The sequence below is a fragment of the Vulpes vulpes genome, chromosome 4, assembly GCF_048418805.1.
Source record: "Vulpes vulpes isolate BD-2025 chromosome 4, VulVul3, whole genome shotgun sequence".
NCBI classification, from domain to species: Eukaryota; Metazoa; Chordata; class Mammalia; order Carnivora; family Canidae; genus Vulpes; species Vulpes vulpes.
The window spans coordinates 111805358-111831900 of record NC_132783.1 but is presented as its reverse complement, the minus strand read 5'-3'; the positions used below and the strand labels follow the sequence as shown (position 1 = coordinate 111831900).

Sequence of the window (26543 nt, the reverse complement as noted above, 5' to 3'; positions counted from 1 at the left end):
GCTCCATGCTCAGCAAGGAAGGAGTCTGCTTGAGATTCTTTCTCTCCCTCTCCTTCTGCCCCTCCCCACCCTCTCCTAAATAAATAAAAAAATCTTTTAAAAATACATACATAAAGTTCCACCTGTGTTATCACTAGGAATAGGGCCTGTTTTATTCATTACCTCCCAGCTAATCTAACCTGTTGCCTCCCTCTGTAACATTCTTCCAGGAGGCCTCTTGCTAGGCTCAGGTGCCCTTACACAACCCCGTGGAAAGCCCCTCATTGCCAGGATGCACCGCTCTTGCCCTCTCCTTCCCCTTCCCTTTCTTCTGTTACCCCAACCAAACTGGCTTTTAAGGTCTGATCTGAGAACAGTGTCACTGAACCACATTAACACGTTACAATAGAATTTGGTGATGGATAGCAGGTTTAATCCTGAATGTGCCAAAGTGCTTTGTTCTCCATGAGTGGGACTCTTCTCCAACAAATGTGTTCATAGATCCCTTTCCACCCAGCATCTTGCTGGTTACCATGCCTAGTTCTCCAGCGCCTTTTCTTGCCAGTCCTCTTGGCGGTGACCTCTGTAGCCATACTGGTTTTCAGTCCTCAGAACACACCCTACTCTCTCTCTTAATACACCAGCTTCTTCCTGACTCAGGGCTTTGCATTTGGTGGTCTCCCTGAAGAGGCTGCTACCTACATATTTCATTTGGTTTCTACTTAAATGTCACCTCTTACCCAAAGGCAGCTCCTGACCAACCTAGCTAAAGTGACATCACTCCCCACACCACCCACATCCTCCAGGTATCTCTCTCATGGTGGCTTTCAACTAGAGGTGATACTGCCTCTCAGGAGATGTTTGTAATAGTCACAGTTAGAGGGGCCCAACTGCCTCCTCTGGTGGGTAGAGGACAGGGATCCTGCCAAATATCCTACAATGCACAGGATGGTCCCATAACAAAGGGTTATCTGGCCCCAAATGCCACAGTTGAGAAGCCCAGCTACTACTATTTTCTTTTTATTCCTCCATATTAACTAGTACCAGAATTGATGGTCAGGAACTTTCTTCCCTACTAAATTAGAGTGCCTCAGGAACTGGAGTTCAGGGTTATTCTCTGCTCCACCCCCAGCACGTAGAGGAGTGCTGGGCACACTTCACTTTCAAATCTTGCCCCACTTACCCTTGCCTTGATAGCCCACAGCAAATTAAAGATGCCAGGCTCCAACTAACAGATGAACCTGAGAAAGAAACAAGTCAATTTTCCAAATAAAAACAAAAATCTTTTATTAATGAGTGTACCTACAAAAGAAACTAGTCGCAAAGAGTGCCTCATCCCTCATGCACTCACAAAATTATCTTAGTGATTAGTGATTGGCTATTAGTGAAAGATACGTTCTGCTACCTCTTAAAAGCGTGCAAATTTTCCCAAGTTTAAATATCTTACTTATACCAGTGTCCTAATGTCCCAAGACAGATTGCAGAAAATGGAACCTTAATCATCTCAAAGGATTGAAAACAAAACTCAATACATTCCACAAGATAGATGTATTTATAGAAAAGAATTAAGAATTAATACTTCCCCTTCCTCCCTTCTCATCTGTTCATCCTATAGTACATATTTTTCTACAGTATAAAATTAGCCAAATTACCCAATATCCAGTTTTTCAAAAAAGATACATTACCCCTCCCCATAAAGTACCATATAGCAAAAGACATATGAATGCAATACCATTGAAATTATTTACTGAGCACTAAGGCTAAATCTGCTATTACTGCAAACTCAACCCCCCCCCAAAAAAAACCCTTTGCGTTTCTGTAGTGTTTTCCACTTTTCAAAGACTTGAAGTAACATAACATTGGAATTACTGCTATGACACCAATATAATTTTGGAAATAATTATGCCTGATTACATTAGAAAATGTAGGCAACAAGAAAGATTTACCCTGTCATCCAGTGTTTCTGTTAAGACTAGAACCCAAGTCCTAGCTAGTCCTACTTCTGTGTATTGTATCACCTCCACATATCTTTATATATCGTTTCACAGAATGCTACTGGGTATGCCAGTAGTCACTATGTTCATGGATTTCAAGCAAGTTTCGGAAATGCTAGATGAACAAAGTTAACCAGATTCCCAGAACTTTCAATGTGCCATCATAAATCTCCAGGAAGCATATGAAGAGTGTAGCTGTCATAATTCAAAGTACCAGCTACAATCAGGGAACAAACATGTATGCAGGAAAGGTGAGGACAAAGGACTGAGGGGATGTAGCACCATTTAACTAGGCACTGACTATGTAGGAATGCCATTCAATATTGCCAGGTCTTTTCAGAAAAGCTATAAATCCAGAGTTTAATCTGAAATCTCCATGTTTGTGCATGTCACCTAGAATTTAAAAGAAAAACACTGCAGTTTAAACAAAATTTCTTGACCTAGATCAGGCCTTGGTCCCATTTAGAAAACCCAGTATAGCAGGTTTAACAATCTTATTTGGCCATATAACCTTTATTCGGAGGTCCTGTCAACTTCCTAAAACTCCACAGAAAAATGTCAAAGAAGTTGCCTTCAGAAATAAACATCTTGCCCTCCTAGACCACTGTGGTGCAACTCTGAACCCTAAGAGGAGTTATCTCAGGGTTTACTCAGATTGAAATTAATACCCAGCCTCCTTAACTGTTAATGTAGCAATGCCTCTGGTTACTAAAAATATCCTCACCATTTGCCTTTGCTTAACTCTCTTGGAAAAACCAAAAATCTAATTGAACTGTGAAAAAAGGAATAGCACTAGAATAGTTTTTGCTATTAAAACAAACAAACAAAAACAAAACCTTCATCCTTCCAAAACAATTTTAAAAATCTCAGTGATTTGAGGACAATTTAGAATTTTGATCGAAACTAGTAACACTCTCAAACAACACTAAGATATTTGCAAAGTAACTTTTCTAAAGCAGGGCGCCATTTAGCCTTCTCCCTTTTTTTCTTCTATTTATTTCTACCCTGCCTCATTCTAAAAATTAGTTAAGAGAGCGTGACAATTGTCTACACAAGTACTTGGAACGGTGGAACAGAGGTAACAGAAATAGCATGCAATAAATTATAGGGCAAATGATTTTCTTTCCCTGGTATCTTCTTGGTCCACTCACTACCCTAGTTTCTTCAGCTAAAATACCCACCCTGGGTCCAGGGAAAGCCTTAATACCATATATTTCCAGAGCCATGTGAAATCAGATTTACGTATAATGGTGAAATCACATTCACTTCTATTTCCCCATGTGGAAATCAAACCTATGTACTCCCATCATTGAAAGCCTTGAGGAACCTAAGAAATGTAACATTTTGAGTTACAAGGTAAAAAACAAGAGATAATCATGAAATGCTTCCAAGTGAAGTCCTTTAAGTCCCAAATCATATTTGCTGATTTTAACTCATAAGTCTTATCTTTTTGACGACTTTGGTGACCAAGGTGGTAGTTCTTCTCCTGCCTCACCAATGAGAATTCTTGATGGATATAGAGTTCATATGATCCAAAGAGAATATATAATTATAAAGTGTTCATGTTTGGGAGAAAGTTCTGAAATGACCAGAAGATTGAAATAGCTTTAGCATAAAAAATTAGAACTATATGATGACCAATGACTGTACACACGTGAACGAAAGTCACTCTACCCAACATAACTGACATGTTGGAATATCATTTGAAATTGACAGAAAAATTATTCTAGAGCTTAGAAGAACTCTGACATGGTGATATCTTGTCACTTTCTTCTGCAATCAAGGGCATAAATCCTTAGAGAGAGCCACTGGGTCTTAATCCATGACGTAAAGATTGTCCTCGATAATGTAGATATTGTCTTCTGCTTGGACACCCACTTCAGCTGCACTTTGTAAAGCTCCAGTCTGAGAGTCGCTCAACGAAACCATGCTACAGAAAGAATAATATGAGTAAGGAAAAGCAGACCACTTCTAAAGTATGATGAGCACATTTGTTTACATGGAGGCAAGGCCAGGTATTTGCAACTCCCAGAGCCCTATGAAGTGAATAGGAGATCCCTATTAAGTTGCAAGAGAGTCTGTTTAATAAGCAGGTAGAAAACCTAAGTATTCTCCTTGAGAAAACTCTTGTTATAGAATACGAAAATTGAAAATCTAAGAAGACTGGTATCAGACATCAAATTGAAGTCCTAAATCAAGATGCATATTCTCAAGGGTAGCTAAGAAATGGTTTGATTTTTCTAACTGTGGATTGTATCCTTCCAGAGAGGGTTATTAAATCTATTTAGTGGTCTATAACCTGCATTTAGGATAAACAAAGAATACAAAATATATCAGAACATATTGGATACCTTAAAATAGTATTGCTTCACATAAGCATGTACTGGATCATGGTGTCAGAAATCTTAGTGTGTCTTAATGATCCAAATTTGAAAGCCATGGGCTAGCTTTCTTGCAGAACACATGCAGTAAGTGTACAGAAAGGTCGTATGTGCAATTTTGATATAGCTTCTATTTTATAATTTGTAGAGAGTGCCTGTTTTTATTACCTAAGCCTGCCCAGAAATGATATGGAACATACTGAGGCTTCACTCAGCTCTGATCTTTAAGTGATTACTCACATATGTGAGGTTAGGTGAGGACAGTAGCTTAAAATAAGTCAGCGTGACATAACTGCAAAAGAAAGAGAAAGAAAGAAAGAAAGAAAGAAAGAAAGAAAGAAAGAAAGAAAGAAAGAAAGAAAAAAGAAAAGAAACAAAAAAGAAAGAAAGAAAGAAAGAAAGAAAGAAAGAAAGAAAGAAAGAAAGAAAGAAAGAAAGAAAGAAAGAAAGTCATGAAAAAATACCCGGGTTTTTAAATATATTTTATAAGATTTTCTACAATAAATATTATCTTTTATGATAAAAAGTCAACCTTTAGAAAAATTTAGTAGTGAAAGAACAGAGATCAGCTAAAAGGAAGTGCTATGTTCCGTGTTTTTCTGCCTGTCAGGAGTAATTTCTTTCTTCCATTCTTGGAAGCACATAGTCAAAAACTTCTGTAAGTTATGGATGCAGGACTCTAAAAGACCTAAGACTGAGTCATTTACCTGCTGTGTGGTGTGACTTGGATGTCACTTAACACTTCTAAACCTGTTCTCCGGTATGTATGCTGAAAATAATAGCACCTATCCCATGGGTGTATTGCTGCAACACACATAGCTGCAATAATAGAAAGTCAACGTTTATGGAGCACTTACAATGCGTTGGGCATTGTTCAAGATGCATTCAGCAGACTGGCTCATGTAATTAACTCAGGTCTAGGAAAAACTGTGTGCAAACATCCAATGAAAGAGAACTAAGAATAATGTGTGGCAACCTAAGAGGGAAGGATTTTGATTCAAAGACCTTGATTTAAAGCCCAAGCTGTTCCAAAAGAAGCAAGCTTACTTGGATTTGGAAGTAAGTAGTGGATTCCTGTTATTACAACTATTCCAGTAGATGACCACAGGGCATGGATGCAAATAAAGGGGATTTAAGTTTTAATTGGGCAGCGGGATGGATTTACAAAAATTGTAAATTCCATCGCCTATTAGGCCAGATAACCAATGCAAGTGAGCAGATCAGGCTGGGAATGGAACTGCAGGGGAAGACAGGAACTGTCAAGAGCCGGAGGCACTTGCCCCTACCACAGTGGCTTTGCACATCTTCAGTCTGGAGTTTCCTTCCAGATCTTTGCAGGGCTGCCTTCTGTTTCTTCAGGGTTCCCTCAAATAGCCCATTACCTTGCTCAGTTTCCCCCCATGGCATTTGTCTAGAAACATTAAAAGGCCTGTGTTTATTCACTTACGTGCTTTCTGTATGTTTTGTTCATCTCTTTGAAATGCAGTAGACATTTAATAAACAAAGCACTGAATGAAGTTAAAGAACAAACCAAATAACTCATTCAAATGCTCCATCAAACAAAATTTGTGATCTCTTGCTCTAAGAGGTTAAGATTGAAGTGCTCCTTCTGTAGCAGTTATGGCACAATTCCAGAGAAATATAGAAAGTTAAAAATATCACTAGAAGTTGTGGGTAACAATAGAGGTGCTCATTAAACTAGATTTTTCAGGATCTAGGGTATAAAATGAAGAGTTTAGGATAAATAGAGGAGAAAGAGAGAACTTTTCTTTATTTTTAGTAGAGTAGAAATATCAAAAGGTATTGACACAACCCCTTTCAAACTTACTTTAGTTGCTCCAGTTTGTTTCTTATGCATAAATATTCTAAATTGGGGAAGAGTCAAAGAGAAAAATAAACATGTCAGCCAAAGAGTTTATGAGATCTTTTTTCAAACAAGTATATTGTTTCTATTACTTTACTATGAACAAAATATGTACAGAGCTAGAGCCTGAAAAAATAAATTTAAAAGAAAGAATGTTTAAAATAAGAAAGGAAAAAAAAAGCCAAACTGGATGATTTCTGAGTTACTCAGGCAACTCATTTTTAATCAGCAAGACCCAAACAAATTTCTTAGTATAAAGTATCTCACTTTCATTAATGGTTTAGTGTATTTACCACATGCCTAGGCTTACTTTAAAGCAGTTATTAATAACTAAATTTCATTTTAAAAAATGAATAATTGTACTTCTTTCATAGGAGTTAGGCTAAACACACACACCATATACACACACTGCACACATAACACACACACATACACCCAAACAAAACCTCGTGAAGCCCTTCTTCTAGCCCTGGCCCTGAAATCAGTTTCCCTTCCAATGTTTCATTTGTCTCTCCTCTTAAATAGGCCTTGTAAAAAAAACTCAGTAATATCATCCCTCACGGAGACAAAAATCTGGTTCCTGAGCAGAGTAGAAAAGAAGTAAACAAATCATATATACTACAATGGTTTGTTGCTTCCAAATTCCAAGTCTACCCAAACATTCTCATTTCTTAATATTCAATTTGCCTCTGTAGAATTTATATTGCATCTTTCACTTTATAGGTCAATAATTAAAAAAAAAAAAAGAATAGTTTAGAAAACAGAAATTTATGTGAAATCCCAATCACGTGGCATGTGGAACTACTTGAACTCAGGCAGTTTGCCTCTAGAACCCTTGCTCTGTTCCCTTATGCACAATCCCAAAATGACTTACTTTTGGTAATCACCACAACCAACATGGTGAGCAATACCACAGCAGTAATGCAGATGCCAATGTAGAGTCCCTTACTGGTGGTCATCCATGGATTTTGTGCCAGCGACACATGCTAAGGAAACATCAGTGGATCAGAAGAACATCTTTTTAGAGTTATGGGTAGAAGACATTCCCTAAGGGGCATCTGGGTGGCTCAGTTGGTTAAGCATCTAACTCTTGATTTCAGCTCAGGTCATATTGAGCCCCATGTTGGCTCTGTGCTGGGCATAGAGTCTGCTTAACATTCTCTCCCTCTCCCTCTGCCTCTTCACCGCCCACCCCCCACTCACTGCCCCATGCTCTCTCTCTCTCCCTCTCTAAAAAAAAAAAAAAAAAAAAAAAAAAGGAAGACATTCCCTAAAAATAATATACTTGGACTCATTTATCTTTATTGGCCCTTGGCTATTTCTGGATCAAGAAGGGTAAGACCAAGTGATTGAGGTTGTAAACATGGTGAAATTCAAAGAGCATTTAAAATTTGAAATGTATTTGGGGATGATAGAAATGTTTTATATCTTGCATGGGGTGGTATTTACATAAAAGTGTGCGTTTGTCAAAACTCAAACTATATGCTTCAAATGGTATACTTTATTATATGTAAATTATACATATTTTTAAAAATCAATAAGCTATTTCTACATATATATCCTTTGATATTAGAAAAGAAAACATAAGTTTTGTTCATATAGGAGTTGACCTAGTAATGCCATCTGAATATGCTCAGGTATTGAATTTGGTCCTTAATTACAGTTCTTATTTTTTAACTATATCAAAGATTCTATGTCTACATACATTGACTTGAAAGTAGGTGCTCGCAGACATGGCCCTCATTAACAACCAACGTGAAATGCTGTCAGTTGGGAAAAGATGCAGAAATTTGTTTGAACATCTTAGTGCAGTTTGTAAAGGATCACCACCTTCTGGAATAAGGCCAAAATATGCCAGGCATCACACTCAGCCTTTTGCATAGCTTAGTTCTAATCCTAGAGAGATCTCTGAGGGTATTTTAACAGAAAAGAAGATCAGAGAGAAGGATCAAGTCTCTTCTTGTATAAAAGTTTAATCTCTGGAGTCAGGATCCCATCTCTTTGACTTAGTTGCTGTGTGACTCTGAACAAGATATTTAGCCTCTCTGAACCTCTGTGTTTGTGTCTGTCAACCACAGATTAAACAGGGTTCTTGGGAAAGGTACTTTTAGGTACTCCCTGATAAACACGATGAGGAAGATAGGGGATAGGGGAAAGTACTTAGTGTTTGAGCTTAAAGGGGAAATAGCCAGTGTCTGGGAAGGAAGAGCTGTTATTATTTTACCAGTGGGGGGGGGGGGGGGGGGGTAAAGCCATTAGCTGTAACATGAGGTTGCAGGATGCAGGCTTTGCTTTTATTTTTAAAAATATTACATAAAAACTGCATGTTCATTTTAGAATGTGTAGCTAAGCATGAAAAAAGGAAAACTAAAACCAACCATAACCTTAACATCCAGAACAAACACTATTACCATTTTTCATTAGATACTCTTCTAGAATTTTATCCTCCTAGTGTTTTTCTTAACAGAAACAATTACTATATTCAATATATGCTACTACATACACACACAAACTGTTTTAACAGTTCCTTTTTTCATTTAAAGATCAGTAGTAACTGTCTACCCATGTCAGTAAATGCACTGCAGTGACTAGATTCTTAATGGCAGTATGTGGGTACGCTTAATTGACTAAATAATTAATCCCTTACTATTGAACCTTTGTTTTTAACATTTTAATGATTATAAATAGCACCATGAACATCTTTTCTCACACATCTTAATGTATTCATTCAATTGTCTCCTTAAAATAGAACCCAGAAAACTGACCTACTGAGTCAAAGTAAATGCAGCATTTCAAGATATGTGGGATATCTTTTTTTTTTTTTTTTGTGGGATATCTCTTAACATCCTTAGAGTCAAGACACAAAAGACCCATGATTTCACTACTGCCTGTTGTGAACTTACTTCTATGTCCTTCTACTTGCTGCTAAATGTACTTGTCCTATATGTAACTGAGGTCAAGAATAATCTCACCACTCAGAATGTTTGTTTTCTTTTGTTTTTAATCCAGCATGGGCCTGGCCATATAGCAATAGAAGAATCATTTACATAGTAGCAGTACCAACATTTAGCAAGTATATACAAATTCAACCCATTCTATCAGTCCCCATGCAACACAAGTTGTTAAAAATTTTTATATCACTCCTATATAGTGTTCTTGTTGTCACTAACGTATACAATACAAAGCCATTTGACCTCACACTTAATAATCCCAACATGCCTGAACTTGAATTTCTCTTACCATGGCTGTGTTGTCATTTCTCACTATGTGGGACCGAAAGGATTATTCTCATCCCTCAAACTCTTTTTATTTGATGTTTCTGAGAGTTATTTGCACATACTAAAAAGAAACTTATTTCTCCCAGAGGAACCAAAAGAAAAGGTCCTATTGATAAATTTGTCTAATTTATTTGCAAAGATGAGACTTTGATGAGCATCATGAGACTAGGACCCCTTAGATTTTTCTTAAGCTCACTGTGGGAAAGTATAAGAGCACCTTTCTAAGTGACAAATTTATTTAAGATGTTAATACCTTAATAAGTCATCATATGGGGTGATTTATATATAGAAAAACTCAACAGTGACCTCAAAATTTCTGTAAAGGATGGCAATTGGGTTAGAAAAGAATATGAGGGAGGATCTGCCTAAACATGTTCACTGACATAGTATTTTTGTTTGGGGTGGCCTCCACTCCATTGATTGAAAATGTGGTCCAAACTGGTCTACCCATATGGACTTTTCAAATTAATTAAAGGATCCCTATTTAAGAGTCAAATACTTTTCTTCTTTTTTTATTCTAACTAGAAAGAATCAACCTGTGGGCTAGTCTTACAGATATAATCTCTAAATGTAACTTGCTTCCAGGGAGACACAAGTGAATCTGGCTAATAAAGTAGGAAGAAATATGCTTACAGTTTGATTGTTATGCCAAAGGCCATCTGAAGACTGTGTCACAGTGCCATTCCCATCTGCTCAACAAGAAAGAAAATTAATTATAATTACAAAAAATATTGAATTTTCACTGTAGACACTAAATATATTCACATTGCCTTCTGGTGGTGAACAAAAATTCGCATAATAATATGGCCAAATGCTGCCAGACATTGCAAAAGTCATACCAAGTTACTAACCTGTATTAATTTATCCTGTAAGGTTGTGTTTCTTGACCATTTTACCATGGACCCTTTAAAAATGGACACTGTTTGTCTTCTTTATGGAAAAAAAGTATGTATACACAAAGTTTTATGTACAGTTTGAGGGAAAGTACAGAGGCCCATTCTTAAAACTGGGTTAAGAATGCCACTTAATGGTAGGTAGTCAATATTTTCATGCCAGCCAGCCAAGAACCTGTCAATGAGTGCCCAAAGGCCATATGCACATCCAAAGATCAGGACCACTCTATTCCAAATGGACATTACATTGGTTTTATTCAGAATATGAGTAAAATGTACTCAGATATCTAAAACAAATGGCATATACTCTTACATTGTATGCCAGACTTTGATCCAGAAGTATTTTATAAAATATCTGTTATATCAGCTGTGAAACTAAGATATATTATACTGCCTAAAATCCTAATATAAAAGGATATTATGCCTCAAGGTTTTGAATGTTCAAATTTTAACACAGTTTTGAAGATTATTTTGTAAATATAGCTAGAACCCCAAGCTATAACAGTATCCATCTCATAAAGTACTCGAATTAGATGATGTACTTTAAGGCTTAACACCATATTAGATAAGTATTAGCTGTTATTAATTATTACGTTATACTGGAAGGAGCAGTGGGGAGAGAGACACTATGCAACACACCTCCCAAACATCATGTCCTTCTATCATCATTAACATCCGGGGAGGAAGGCAACATCTTGCCCATGGGCACGCAGCTACTAGTTGGCAGTTGAATTGGGAGCTCCTGTCTCTAAAGCAGAACTATTGGGCTCCCTAATCTAACAATGGTAATAAATGAGACCTGCCTTAGTGAGATAATGCCTGACAGTTTCCTGGCATATACATCTAGCTGGGTGGTGGGCCATATGAGCCCCAAAATCCCTTCCAGACCTAACCAACATTCTTTGCTTCTGTTGAGTCTTCAGTTTGCTAAGGCTGACACAGGCACAGTGAGGATTTGGCTCGAGACCCTAACTATACTGCCAAGGTGGCAACAATCACATAAGTCACAGGGGACACAGCTGCTCCTATGTCTGTTCCACTCTGGAAAGCTCTACCTTGACCAGGTTTTAGTTCCATGATTCCCTATTTCTATGTTCTTCCCGTTCAAACCTTAAAAGCATACAGTGCGGCTGCTTCCTACTGCTGTTGCCTTGTGTTTCTATTTATTTTCACTTTGTTTTTGTGCCCAGAAACAGTTCATACTAAGGATTCTACTTTCCAAACCAAATGTCACCATTATCTAATCCCCATTGAAAAGATCTCTCTGTGAATCTCACTTCAGGTCTATTTTAGATTAACCAGCTTCCAGGAATGATTGGCAAAAGGTAAGCCACACAGTGAGGCCCCCTACAGATTGGCAACTCCGGAGCAACATGAGTCATAGGCATGAAGGAGGAGGCTTGCAAGGCTGGACCTTGTTTGCATTCAGCACAGGCCCAAGCACACATAAACTGGCTCTGCAGTGCAAAGGGGTTCGGCATGTGGAATTCCCCCAAATAACCACTATAGGTAACAGAATTATTTGGGGAAAATGAGAAGATTCAGCATCACCTTTCCCTACCACAGGAAAGACAGGTCAATCTTAGGTTTCAAAAAAGTAAAGATTATATGATACTTGCCCACAGTGGGGACAACAGGAAAAAATCGGAGAAGGGACTAGACAGTCTCAGTGGACGTCCCTGTTGGTACTGGTGCTGATGTACTCAACCCATCTCAAAGTGTCCATGTGCAAGCCTCACAGGGCAGCAGGGGAGCTTCCTAGATGTATGTAGGGTCTGGGTCTTTGATGAAGCCTGAATATGGTTGACCAATTTGGTCTGGATACCAGAGGGCTGGATTTAATTGTTTTACGGCTCTGGCCCAAGGGAGCAAGTCCACTAATAAGTCTGGAGTCACGAGCAGTTCATTTAATTAAGAATAGTGCTATGCATGTGGGTGTCCCCAGATCATATAAGCTCCCTGGGCCAGTTAGGCATATGGATTCCAGACATTCTAAGAGTCACAGTTGCTATTGTATCTATTACTTACCACCTTTGTACTATGTCTTAGGTTTTTCACCTTATTTAATCCTCAAAACATTCTACAAGATCATAGGTGTTCCACCCATTTCATAAATGATTAAAACAGGTTCTAAATGGGTAAGACATTGTTCAAGTCACATGGCTGATTGGAGTGACCAGTATCAGCATTCATGTCAAATCTGCCTTATTCCGGAATATGGGCTTTTAACAATGCATCAGGGTTATTAAAATGTGAGGACTCCCAGGCATCCAGGAACATAAATGAAGTTACCTGTCGGGCAAGAGTACAATGGTGGATTGGTGGGCTGTGTCCTGCTTGTTTTCTGCAGCGCAGTAGGCTGGATTTCTGCCGTCTGCATTGCAGAAGATGAAGTAGCTACTGGAATGAAAAGAATGCAAGAACTGTGCTGTCTTCTAAGAGAAAAATTCCCACCCCCAACAAAAATAAAACACAAAATAAAAATTAGGAATCACCATCAACTTCCTGCAGGGTGCTCTCCCAGCCATCCCCTGAAGGCATGCCTCTCACCCACCCACTTCCATTCCTTCCAGCTTCCTCTTAGAAATGTATTCAAAGATGGACTTGAGGTACTACACTGCCATCTAGGCATACCAAGATCATGAAGAAATCTGATCTAGCAAACGATCCGGAGAGCTTATCCGAATCTAGGATTATTTCACACTTTTTCTACTCTTAGGATTCCTCCTAAATGTCCAAAGCTTAAACAGTGCACCTTACATAGGACATCCAATTAAGCTTTTGTTCTTGTTCACTTTCTCGGGAACAGGGTCTGGGAGTTTGTGCTAATTTGCCATTCCTCTTTCACAAGAGCCCAATCTAGATTTCCTGTCCTTATTCAGATTCCTGATGACCCATGCACACATCTTTCCACAGAGATGCACATATGGATCAGCACAGAACACATAACTCACAATTTCTAATTCCTTGAGGTCTCTTCAAGGTGACAACATTGTCCAATGTCTGAACCTTGGTGATAATTAACAACTCTCAAAGCCATGTTCTCGGTAGATCTTGACCTGGCTCCTTCTGCCGTGGCATTCAGGTCACTTCATTTATATGACTGATTTCCTGTGTTATCTGACTCATCTTAGGTTTTGCACCAAAAAGCTTCACTAAGAGTTTTCCTGTACAGGGCTAGGTTTCCCTTTCCTTTCTAAAATCACTCCTTTACTTTCTATCAGATATCTCACCTTAGTGCAGCACTGATCACTTGTCTATTTGTGTATTATATTAATATTTTAAATATTGTATTTTTATATACTTTCCTTTAGCACCACAAATTTTAGAGCATGTCAGTGATGCCTGCTGAACAAGAATTCTTAAACTTGGGCTTTTCTTGCTTTGTGTTGGTCTTTCTATTTTCCCTTCCCCACAGTGGTCCTTGCATTTCAACATCACCCTTTCTCATGTTCTGAACTATTTCCCTGCTTCTCTCTAATGCTCAAATATATAACAGGATGTAGCTCTGCTTAAGAACTAAGAACAGGACAATACAATTAAGTCAGGTGATCAGAATCTTTATTCAACTTGGATCTGTGCAAAAGACCTCTTGGGCTTAACTTTTTTTTTTTTCCAAGTTTCAGTCTTAGCAGGCATCTTTCTTTTCTCTCTGTTTTCTAAAACCTTACATCCAACCATTCCATGAATAGTTAGGCAACTAGTATGCACAAGAGGCCCTGAGTACAGAAGAGAGTGGATGTAAGGATAAATGTCTCCACATTGGATCTGTTCCAATGTGCACCTCCTTCCTGTTCAACTCAACTCAAAATCATGAGAAAACCATCAAGACAAGGATAAGGCTCAATTAATATCATCCCTGAGGAGGTTACATGGACATATGAACCAATACTTTTCTTCTGAATCTTTGCTTTAAACATGCTGTTCACCAAACCAAGTCCACTAATCCATCCACATTTGCAGGCACAAACTAAGTATTACAAGTTAAATCAATATTGAGAAAGTCAACAGATTCCCTAGCGTGTTCAGTTGCCTTGAACAGAGCTATTTTTCTTTACAAACTTTTATGGCTTTAAAATCCCAGTTTTAACCTAAAGCCCTCTCTTCCAAACTCAGCTCAAAGCCCCAATCCTTCAGATCCCTTCTGATTAAATATACATAGGGTTCAATGGGAGTCAAGGGAAATCAATATGTTTCATCAGATTTTTCTGGCTAAGAGGTTGTGACATCTCTGTTACTCCTCAGAATCCAGTGCTACTCCAAGGGGTCAAAGAGTTTTGAAGGCTTTAAGACTTTCTACTGAAAGTTATCTCTTTAATCCTAGAGATAGAAGATTTGAACCTAAACTTGTCCTCAGAATGGCAAGCTATTTCTCTACCTTTAAATCAAATTATTCTCCATTTGTTTTAAATCTAAGCTCTTATTTATCAGAAGTTGGAAGTATGAACCATGTGGCCTGAACAACAACAACAAAAAAAGTGTAAGTTCTAAATCCCTGAAGTCTTTTAATCTGATGTTGACTTTTTCATCAGTATAAATAGCATCTTTTGCTATTTCTATGCTACATAAATAAGTTAAAGAACGCTGAAAGCAAAACTGTGTAAGTAGATTGATTGCCCAGAGAAAACAGGGTAATCGTATAAAGGATTTTTCAGTGAGGATGTCAGATAAAGACAAATTCATCCAAACATAAGCTCAGTGCTCATGGTAGAAGGCACAATCCAGTAGTTAAAAGCACAGGCTCAAAATTCAAATTAATGGAGAATGAATCCTGATTCAAGTAGTTTCTATCCGTATAACTTGACACAATGAACTCAGATTCTGTCCCTTAGTTCTCACAACTATAAAATGGGATGGAATTATACCTTTAGTACATAGGGGTTGTCATAAGGATTAAGCAACATAATATTTGTAAAGCACTTATCATGGTTCCTGTCACATAGTGTGAATTTTAAGTTCACTGAAATCTCATCTTCAAGTGGAGGTCTGGCTTCAGCATGAACTAAATGACCTCTACTCAGAGCTCCTTATAAAGACAGAAGCTCATTAACCTGACCCTCATTCCCTTGCATTCCCTATTCTTTCCTCAAAAACCTGTGCTCAACCGGGCCAAATCCACTCATCTTCATAAGATGTCTAAGATTAATGGTCTGGCTTTGCGAGGGAGGTGTTGGTAATAATGAATTCCTTGGAGAATCTGACCAAAAGCTATGAGTTCCCTTGCTCTAAAAATGTTTATATGTTTTTAAAAAGTACATATAATTTAGGACAGTTCCAAGCCCATGTTTGGAACCCAAGTAAGAACCCTTAACCTAGATTGTGCTTCTGCCTTAACACAATGTCTTAGATGGTCTACATCCTCTCATTAGAAGACCTCTGGGCTCAAGGAACATTTGTTTACCTGGCTTGAGGTTCTGCGTGGGTGCTGGCGTTGAAGAGGTAGAGGTAAAGACCCTAGGTGATGTTGGAACACTGGTGACCTCAGCTGGAGTTAGAAACCAACATGAAAGCAAGGATTAATCAAGCAGCAAGAAACAAGAGCCTTGTGCTGGACGAGTGTACCATTGCAGTCCCGAAGCAGTCTCTTCCCTGAACTCAGAGTGTTTATCATTGGCCAACTAGAATCTGTGACAGAGGAGGACTTGAGACATACTTACAAAAAAGGAAACATCTGCATTAAAAGGTATATATTTGGGGAGGTTCAGAAGTGAAAAATGTCACCTGGGATTCGCATTGAAGCACTTTGAGAAGACCAGTCATGCATACCAGATTTCTGTATCTTCATAAACATCTGTGAGGGAAAGAAAATGTCTAAAGCGTGGAGCTGCCTTTGCCCTCTCCATGGTGAGTGGCTAAGACTTCCACAGTAGTTCCCAGGCCTCAAATGCTTACCAAATAAATAGCATTCAGTCCAGTCAGTCTTGAAGGTAATGACACAGGGACCTGTGTCTGAAGTAAGGACTGACTCGCACCCATTAGCATATGCTCTATAAATCATACAGATGATTTATACATTTGGTAAGAAGGGAAACTAGACCTTTTATGATTCCTTATCACCTAAGAGATAACAACAGCTAATAATGTTGACTCTCCAGAGTCAGCAGTGGTGTAGAATTCCAAACTACTTAGCAAAAGTGTGAGAGCTACCCAGATGGAGCTAAAACCCAAACACGAGAGCCTGAACACAAGGCCTAGCACAAAAGCACACCAAAGAAGGGCTGAATCAAAGATGTATACTTTTGATCTCACTAGGCACCTTTTTTCTCTGCAAGAAGTTTCCTTAAGTTTTGACTTGACTGACTACAAAAGAAAACCCATATCACTAAATAGGGGACAGTTGATTTGAAAACTTTCCCTTCTGAAAGATCTAATTTAATTTAGAATCTAAAGAGGAAAAACTTTTTTTTCAACAAATATTTGTATCTATTAAATGCAAAGCATTAGTCTAAAGCAGAGGTCAGAATTTTCTGGAAAGGGCCAGATAGTAAATGCTTTAGGCTTTAGGGGGCATTATGGTCTTGGGGGCAGTCACTCCACTCTATCCCTGGGGAAGATGCCATTGACAAAATATATCAAATGGGCGTGGCTGCCTAAATAAAAATTTATAAAACAGCAGGCTAGTTTTGTAATCTGATTTAGACCTAGGGCTATAGTTTGCTGACCCTGATCTATGGTATAGTTAGAGACTCCCAAAAAGAGTACAATCCAATCCCCTCATTCCAGTTTCAAATCTAATCTAGAGGGGAAAAAGTACACATGCAAACATTTTGATCAAAGGAGTGTAAGGGGGGAAGCCTGGGTGGCTCAGTGGTCGAGTGTCTGCTTTTGGCTCAGGGCATGACCCTGGATTCCCCAGGATAGAGTCCCACATCGGGCTCTCTGCATGGAGCCTGCTTCTCCCTCTGCCTGTGTCTCTGCCTCTGCTTCTCATGAATAAATAAATAAAATCTTAAAAAAAAAAAAAAAAAAAGGAGAATAAGGGAAACAATAAAGCGGTAAAGAGGAGATAACCTAATCAACTTGTCTAATGAGGGGATCCCTGGGTGGCTCAGGGGTTTAGCGCCTGCCTTCGGCCCAGGGCGTGATTCTCGAGCAAGTCCCAGAATCGAGTCCCATGTTGGGCTCCCAGTATAGGACCTGCTTCTCCCTCTGCCTGTGTTTCTGCCTCTCTCTTTCTCATGAATAAATAAATAAAATATTTAAAACACACACACACACACACACAAATTGTCTAATGAACTTGGTTTCTTTAGTGGTAAATATTTGCCCCAGGCAAAAGCTAGGAGACTGTAACTGTAGATGCTGGTGGAAAAAAGCCCAAACAGAAGCTTCAAGAGTAAGCTCAGTCTGTGAAAACCGCAAGCAAACTTAAGCAAAGAATTGGTTATTGGAGGCAGAGTCTCCTTGGCTCAGTTACAGACCCTCTTCCCACTTGACAGAGCATCTGTAAGTGCTCCCCCTTTAAAGATTTTCATAGCACTTTACAGGTGTCCTACTAATTTCTCATTATGCTAATTCTTAACATTCAACCAAACCAATAATAAATTTCATTAATCCAAAAATGTAATCACACTCTCTCCTCCACATGCTACTTCCTTGCATCTGTCTAGAGCACTCAATTATCACTGGCCTCTTTTGGCTTCCCTAAATTGCTTCCCACAGATGGGTTTCCCCCAGGGTCAGCTATTTTCTCCGTCAGAACAGACCATCTCACTTGTCTTCACAAAAGAAGTCAAGTCCATAAGTTGGGAGATTGCAAAACTAAGTTCCTCTTAATTTAAAAGAAGAAAGAAAGACAGACACATAGTTTATTAAGGCCACAAGTATTGGGTTCTGTTGTCACTACCAGAGCTTAGTGGAAGGAAATTCGTTAGGAAGGAACACCAGAAACCAGGAAATCCTTAAGAATCCACTCTGTTCATCCAGTGATAAAGAAAATGAGGATATTCACATTGAGACTGATTTTTGGATTTCATCAAATTTTTAAAAGTAACTGGTGAATGGTTATTGGAATGTAAATGTTTTCATATTGCAATAAGGTCACTTTAGTTTTTAAACAAGCAGTTTTGTGATATGGTATGAAATATGCATCAAAAAAATCCCAGGCATGGCAGAGGGAAGGGTGGAACTATAGCTCCCTTTACAATGTATATACAACTAGATTGACTTGACAGTTCTTAGAGCTGGGTGCTATACCTACTTCACAAGACCTTATATTGTATTACTACTTTGAAATTCTCCAAAATAGTTTTTAAATGTTGAAGACATTTAAAAATCTCCAAAATAGTTTTAAAATGTTAAAGACATAAAAAATCAGACATAAAAGGACAGTTCTTTAAGTGGAATAAACTCAGCTTGATAAAAATGTTCACTATATTTCACAATGGAACTCTGAATGCTGTTATGAACCAACTAGCATTTTTTAAGACCTGCTTTAGGAGATAGTTTGCAGACTGGAAAGATTCTCAAGCCTACCATCTTGATCAAGATTGGTCTTAACACTTAATTTTATGCAAATAAAAGTCATTCTATTTTCCAACAGTTACTGAAAAACAAGATTGTAAGAACCTCCCCTTTCCCTATTTAAGGAAAGCTACTACCAAACAGTAAATATCTCAGTTAACCCACATGAAGTGATCAAAGGAAGAAGGAAGACAAACTCACCTGGCTTTATCTCCAATGATAGGGTGAGTTTCATGTCATTGAACCACCCCCTGTGCTCAACACGGCAACAATACTGGCCACTGTCAGTCTGGGCCGCATTCTCTATAGTCAAAGACACATCCCCTTCTGAAAGTTTTCCCTTTAGCTTATAACGCAGGTGCTTCCGAAAGGTGACATGGGATCCATTAGTCCAGACTATTTCTTCTAAGCAATGGGACATAGGACATGCCCCTCTGCCCCAGCACATGGTTGTGACTCCATTAGCTGTTGAATAGGTGCAGGGTAGTGTGGCAGGATGACCCACCACTCCATTTACATGAACATAAGAAACTACAGCATCTGTGAACAAAGAGAAAATAGAACATGAGAGCAAGATAGAGACCAACCATGAAACAGACTCTTACCTATAGAAAGTAAGCTGATGGCTACTAGAGGGGAGGTGAGTGGAGGGATAGATGAAATAGGGGATGGGGATTAAAAGTGCACTTACCATGATGAGTACTGTGTAATGTACACAAGTTTGAATCACTATATTGTATACCTGAAGCTAATATAACACTGTATATGAACTATACTAGAATTAAAATTTAAAACTTAATTTTAAAAACTATTATTAAATAAATAAATAAATAATAAAAAAATAAAAATAAAAAACTATTACTGTCTTAAAGGCAGAAGTCTAGTAAACTCTTCAGAAATCAACTTTTAGAAAATCAGTTTCTAGGGGCACCTGGATGGCTCAGTTGGTTAAGCATAGGTCATGATCTTGGTTTCCGCTCAGGTCATGATCTCAGGGTCATGAGATCAAGCCTTGCTTTGGGTTCTGTACTCAGTGCAGAACTGGCTGGAAACTGTCTCTCTCCCTCTGCCCCTCCCCCTGCTCACATACTTTCTCTCTAAAATAAATAAAATCTTTTTTAAAAGAAAGAAAAGAAATGAGCGTCTAATACTTCTAGGAGGAGCTGAGGTTTACCAGGGGCCTTAGGATCAATCTAAAAAAATCCAATAGGGACCCCATCTCATAAACTGATAACAGCCCCACAACTGAGCAAGGCCCTCATCCCCCATGAAAAGAGAGAACTGGAAAATACTCAGTCATGTACTAAATTAACCCACTTAAAAAACAAGAACAAGAAGTCTCTACTAGAGTGGTAGAAGAAAAACCCTGTAGTGCCAAATGCAGTCAAGGTAGCCCTTAAAAGAAATCTGAAATTTACCATATTTAGAATTGGGCTATGATATTGGGAAATGCTCTGGAAATAAAATGCTCATAATTACATAAAGTAAGAAACAGACTTTTTCCCTGAATTCTTACATATTTAGTTTTGCCTAATGTCACCTGTGGATGACAAATATAATATATACTAATTATAAAAATCAAGTTATACAAGCGATAATAAGAAATGAGCTTTCCCTCACAATCTGACTTCTGGAGATTATTGTTTTTAAAATTTAAGATTAGGTCTATTCCTAACTTTCCCCTCTATCTCATGGAATGTTTTGAAACAAAATATTTTTAAAAGCAACAGTTGCACATCATTTTTTAAAAATCAAATGACACAAGATAGTTTGATGAAGGGCTGGTCTCCTTTCCATCTTAGCCCAGTCTCTTCTCTCCATCCCCTCCATCCATGGTAACACTGTTACCCTGTCTCACTTCCACTTGAGTAGTCCATACTTACACCACCCCTTTTTGTTTGTTTGTTTAAACACAAATGTCAGGATATGACCCACTATTCTGCATTGTGTCTGGTTCAGTTATCCATGGATTTTGCAATTCGTAGCATTTTAAGTGATTTCTTTTGAGCAAAATTTAGTCCAGTTCTTTGCTCACCAGCTGACCCACAACCTTCCACCAAAGCCCAAGCACATCCATCTTCCTACACTACACACACACACACACACACACACACACACATCTCCTACACTCTCCTATCCTCAGGGCTTCCAGACCTCAACCCAACCTATTCACTTACCCGTCAGAAGTAGTATGAGGCTGGAGATAGCTACCCAAAGTTGCATGATGGTGATGGTCTGAAGGAAAGAGAAAGCAGACTGGTAGGTGTGCCCCTCACCAGAAGGTCTTAGAACAAGTCTTAACTCTCAGATTGCAACTTCTCCTTTCGTGGTGACTGGGTGAATCACATGTGCCTGCCCTATTAGCGATGAGAGATCAAGCACGACTGCGTTAGGTCTCAGGTATCCCCAGGGATGGCTGAGGGTTCTGCACCTTCCAACAGACAGGGAAAGTCATCTTCCGAACAGCCCCTCATTCCCCAGCTCCTTCCCCACCGAGCCCAAACTGAGTACTGATGCTGACATGGGATGAGGAAGCAAACAGGAAAGAAACCAGAGGCAGGTTCAATGACAGGGACATCAGAGCAAAGACTAGTCCTCACTTACCCTTGGCCTCTGAGATGAGAGGCAATGGGCCCTGTGGTGAGTGCAGGGTACTCCTTGTGCTTTCAATACACTGAACCATCCCCAACTTCAGTCATACTGTTAAGTGTGCAAGAATTAATCAAGTACGTGAATCACTGCCTGACCATTCATGTTACAGGAAGCAATGACTCAGATCACACATCACTGAGTGATGTCAGCAGAATGTTTCAGGAAGCAGATTCTGGAGCAGGCATGGGTTCAGATCCCCATTCTGCCACCTGTGAAGCTGGGTATCCCTGTGGGTTACTAGCTCCTCCAAGCCTTAATTTCCTCATTTGTAAAACAGCATGAAAAATACTTGCTCTGATGATGTACTCTATGTTGGCTAATTGAATTTAAATTAAAAAAAAAAAAAAAAGACTTGCTCTGTCTCCCTCAAAGGATTGTTATAATGAGCAAAAGGGATGTGGAAGACCTTTGAAAATGAAATCTAAATATGCATTAACGCTAACCAAGGTTTTTGGAGAACTTACTGTGTAGCGGGCTCTATGCCAAGTACCCACATGCACTTAATCCTCACAGACACCCTCAGGCAGGTGCTGCTACCAACATCATTCATGGAAGAGGAAACTGAGGTCTTCTGACTTTTGCTCTTAATTATTAAGCCATACAAGTATGTGTAAGCCTGCCTCATAGTTCATTAACTGCTCTTTGGGTCTAAGGATTCAGTAACTTCCTCCCAGGGAGGCATGGATGCTCCATTTCTAGGCTGCTTGCAGCCTATCATCAGCTTCATGGAGACATGGATGATGCACTGGATATTCTGTGGTGATGGGTCCTTTGCTGCCTGGGAATGTGAACCCTGGACTCCAACAGTGTCTGCACTTGGAAAAAGACCTACAGCCTGATGCTACAAACTAGTGGCCTGAAGACTATATTTGACCCACAGAAGTACTTTGTACCATGGTGTTTAAAAATTCATGTCTTTGGCACCTCGGTGGTTCAGCAGTTGAGTGTCTGCCTTCGGCTCAGGTTGTGATCCTGGGATCTAGTCCCACATCATGCTCCTCACAGGGAGCCTGCTTCTCCTTCTGCCTATGTCTCTGCCTCTCTCTCTGTGTCTCTCATGAATAAATAAATAAAGTCTTTTAAAAAATAAAAATAAAAACGAATGTCTTAATTAATGGTCAAGATTTAGAAATCTAGAGGGTCTATGTGAGAACTCACCTTTTCAGCTTTGTTAGGAGATACAATTAGATGGCTGTACAGGGCCTGTACCACTCAGTGCCCTTAGAGTGTGCTCTCTCAAGCCTGCCCCTGCACCAGCCTTCTCTAGGGCGGGTTGGTGAGAGGGCGCTTCAGTGTCTGAAGGGCCCTGGGTAGAGGAGGCTCTGGCTTTCAACTCTGCTCCACCTCCATGAATACCAAGTTCCTTCCTGTTACTGGGACTTCACACAAACTATCCCTTGGCTTATTTGCTGAAATTCACCTCCTCCATAAAATAGTTGTACTATAATACTTGTAATAGCTTTCCTAGCTTTTCAATGCCATACCCTTGAATTCAATTAGGTAGCAAGATGAGTTCTCACAAGGGAAACATTCATTTCTGGACACCAACTTTGCTCTTATTCTCCACTTTATATACTTGGAGGGAAAAATATTGACCCTACCTTGACCACACCAAAGGTGGGGATACAAATTTCAAAATGCCTCACAAAGAAGGAGGTCATATCTGATATTTATTTTGGAGGCAAAATATGTTATAACCAGTTTTTTTTTATATTCTGAAACTCAGCCAAAGCCCAGCAGATCAGTGATAAGGATTTTTCTAATTTATTCAATCCTACCAAAGTTATTATCAATACATAGAGGCTAATGGGACATGATTCAATAAACTAAGAATGAAAAAAATCCAGGATTATGCAATCAAGTGGAGAGACAGGTAAGTAAGCAATAAAATTGGGCAGAATGATGTAAATGGTAAATATATAATCAGACTGTGTCACTCTTCCCCTTACAACACTCCCATGGCTGTCTCAGAAAACAAAACAAAACAACAACAACAAAAAAAAAACAAAAACAAAAGCAAAAGTACTAACTTCCTGCCCATATTTACAAAGTCCCCCAGAGTGGTCTGGCCCCTGCCTACCTCTCCGATTTCTTCTCCATCTGTCTCCCCTGCCACAGGGCTCCAGACACTCGGGGTTCTTTCAAATGTGTCCCCATGTTAGGCCTCTTCCCCTCATGGTGCCCTCTGCCTAGATCTCCAATCCTTTACACCATCATTTTGAGATTTCTCCTTTTCTTGTCAACCTCTGATAAAATGTCACCTTCTCAGACATCCCTCTGGTAACTCTAAAGTAGCCAACCAGTCACCTTACTACACTATTTCAATTATCTAGGCAGTATTTATTACCTTGTTTCCCTTGATAGTGTGTGTGTGTTGTCCATCCTCCCTCTCTCTTGTACTTTTCAATAGAACTTTCCACAAAGATGGAGTTATTCCAACATGTGGGTGTCGTGCAACATAGTAGCTGCTAACCACATTTGATGAAATGTAACCAGTACAACTGAGAAGTTAAAAACAATGTTAATTTTATTTTAATTAATTTAAATTTAAATAGTCATGCACAGATACAGTCTTGGAAAGTACTCAATTCTAGATGGTAAGCTCCTCTAAGACAGTATTCTTACTGTATTCCTAACTATTGTAAGGGACCTAATTAGTATTGATTAAATAAGCTAATGGAAGCATGAAATCATGCTGGGTAGATCATTCCTTGACTGGGGGAGGTAGAGGTGAGACAGGAGGGAGTGGCAGGAAAATCCCTTTAAAAAGTGATATGTGAGGTTCATCCCCAGAAAATTGGGTAAGGGGCAGATAGTGTTTTAAGTAGAAGAAATAATGAGCAAAAGCCATAATAGGGACACAGAATTAAGGCTCCGAGATGTTAGTTGACCATACAATTTTGTAGGACTGAAAGTTTTGGCAACTCCATCTCCTACAACAACCTCTATTGTGTCCTAAAAGGCTCCCAAATAGCATAGTGTTGTTCTGTTTTGTTTTTAATTTGAACTCTACAACCTCCATGAATCACTACTCTTTAGTGCCAACGTTGTGACTCCTTGAAGAATACATCTCACATCGAGGGGTAAGGCTCAAGGGGTGACAATGCTCAGGCACCAAACATGAATGTCCAGCTGCTTACTGTACCTGAGAAGGAGCGCCACCGCAGGTGCATAGCAGTGACAGCATCAGGCTTACCTTTGGGAAGGACTCTGTAGCTGCTAAGGTGAGAAGCATGAAGACCTGTCAGGAGACTTTTGTAGTACGTCAGAAGAGAGGAAGGAATGATAGCGGATAGTTCGGGCTCTGAATGTTTTCAAAGTAGAGAAAACAGGATTTCCTACAGGATATGAGGTATAGGAGCTTCAACATGACTCCAAGGGATTTTGGCCCGAACAACTGGAAGAACTGGAAGTGCCACCGAAACTGGGAAAGCTGCATGTGACACAGGTTTGGGAGGAAATAGTCTATATTTTTAAAAGTATTGAGTTTCAGGTAGCAGCTGTTGGAGTTCAGGAGACAGATCCAGCACAAAGATACATATTGGGGAATCACTGGTATAGAAACGGTACTTTAAAGTCAGGAACCTGGGTGAGACGCTCAGGGGAATGCTTGCAGCTCAGGACTGAGGCCTGGGACAATCCCCAGAAGGCTGAAGAAGAGGCTCCAGCACACAAGTAGAAGCCAAGCAAGAAGGGAAGAGGAGACGCAACAAGTAAAGGGGATCTTGTCAAGTGAAACACATGCATCCAACGAAGAGGCAATGATCACAAGTCACAGATTCATCTACAGAATGGTGTGACCTGGGAATCGCTGATGACCTTGACAAAAGCAGTTGTGGTGAAGAGCAGCTGAGTGATGGAGACAGGTAAGGTACTCTCCTTAGGTATGTTATGTCTCAGAAAAAAGAAAAAAAGAAAAAAAAGAAAAGAAAAAAAAAAGAAAAAGAAAAACAACACTTGCAAGGGAAGGGAAAATTTAGAGAGCCTTGGGAAACAGGGAACTCTTTCAAGAAGTTTTATAGGGAAAAAGAAAGAGAAGAGGAAGATGGGTAACAGAGTCAGGAGAAAGATTTTTTAAATGATAAAAATAGGGGTGCCTGGGTGGCTCAGGTCATGATCCTGGGGTCCTGGGATCAAGACCCACATCCAGCTCCCTGCATTAGTCTGCTTCTCCCTCTGCATATGTCTCTGCCTTTTCTCAGTGTCTCTCATGAATAAATAAATAATCTAAAAAAAAAAGATAAAAAGATAAAAACAGCAGCATGTGTGTATGATCTCGAGATGATCCAGAAGAGGAAGAAAAATTGATTTAAGAAAGGAAAACTTTATAGAGTAATGGAGAGATGAAATCCAGTGCCCAAGCAGGAGATTTCAATTAGACATGACCAGGGCAGCATATGCATAAGAGCGAATGGACTAGGGACTATGGTAGGACCATCTGGCAGCACTGAGATGCCACTGGAGGTAGGAGTCATGAAAATGAGACCAGCCCAAGAGTCTGGTAGTGTTCTCCAGCTACTTGCAGACACAGGCTATGGGGGAGGAGTAGGAGACTCCATATCATCGGTGTATGCCTTTTTTTTTTAATCTTCTCCAGTATCTCTCTCTAAATAATCTAATCAAGTGTCTCTCCCATTTTAAAAGCATCCAATGGCGTCCCAGTGCCAAAGTCCAAACTCTGAACGCTGCCCACCCTCCCAAGCTGACCACACCCTTCCACCCCAAGCCTCGCAAAACTCTAACTACACTGAGCCATTTGTATCTGCTAATTTTCATAAGCCCAATAGTTTCTAACACACAAGAGATGACTACAAAACCTGCAAAAGTCAGAAGCCAATACTAGGCACTTCTTTGATCATTACATCTTATACAACTAGTTATCTTTTACAGTTTACAAATATTTTTACTTTACAAATCACAAAAGTCAATAAGCCAAACTGCTAATGTAGCTATACTCTAGACACACATATTCCCATGTCCATAATATTATATAATGCCCATTTCACAGATGAGGAGAGGCTCAGCAAAGGCATGTGTTG

General features: G+C 39.3%; 1 protein-coding gene across 6 annotated transcripts; it reads right to left on the bottom strand.

The window, feature by feature from the left end:
• Positions 1 to 1240: 1240 nt before the first annotated feature.
• Positions 1241 to 24825, bottom strand: HAVCR1 (hepatitis A virus cellular receptor 1). Of its 6 annotated transcripts, XM_072756761.1 has the most exons (10): positions 24701 to 24825; positions 23852 to 24005; positions 21030 to 21087; positions 19054 to 19392; positions 15791 to 15874; positions 12682 to 12789; positions 10130 to 10185; positions 7093 to 7204; positions 6183 to 6219; positions 1241 to 3903 (listed from the first exon to the last, which is right to left on the bottom strand). In XM_072756761.1, the coding sequence occupies exons 3-10, from the start codon at positions 21073 to 21075 to the stop codon at positions 3789 to 3791; spliced, it is 897 nt and encodes a 298-aa protein (XP_072612862.1). In that variant the 5' UTR covers positions 21076 to 21087; positions 23852 to 24005; positions 24701 to 24825; the 3' UTR covers positions 1241 to 3788. The 6 variants fall into 6 exon arrangements, with proteins under 6 accessions (XP_072612862.1, XP_025863757.1, XP_072612861.1 ...); XM_026007972.2 differs by lacking the exons at positions 23852 to 24005; positions 24701 to 24825 and adding an exon at positions 21457 to 21633 and having other exon boundaries at positions 21030 to 21209; XM_072756760.1 differs by lacking the exons at positions 23852 to 24005; positions 24701 to 24825 and adding an exon at positions 21457 to 21621.
• Between the last annotated feature and the right edge of the window lie 1718 nt (positions 24826 to 26543).

Excerpts from the sequence above, each read along its gene's own strand:
- HAVCR1 (XM_072756761.1), bottom strand. The coding sequence starts at position 21,075 with ATGCAACTTTGGGTAGCTATCTCCAGCCTCATACTACTTCTGACGG. Across the intron at positions 15,875-19,053 it reads ATCATTGGAGATAAAGCCAG|CTGAGGTCACCAGTGTTCCA; the intron begins GTGAGTTTGTCT and ends TTCTAACTCCAG. Across the intron at positions 12,790-15,790 it reads CACGCAGAACCTCAAGCCAG|TAGCTACTTCATCTTCTGCA; the intron begins GTAAACAAATGT and ends TTTTCATTCCAG.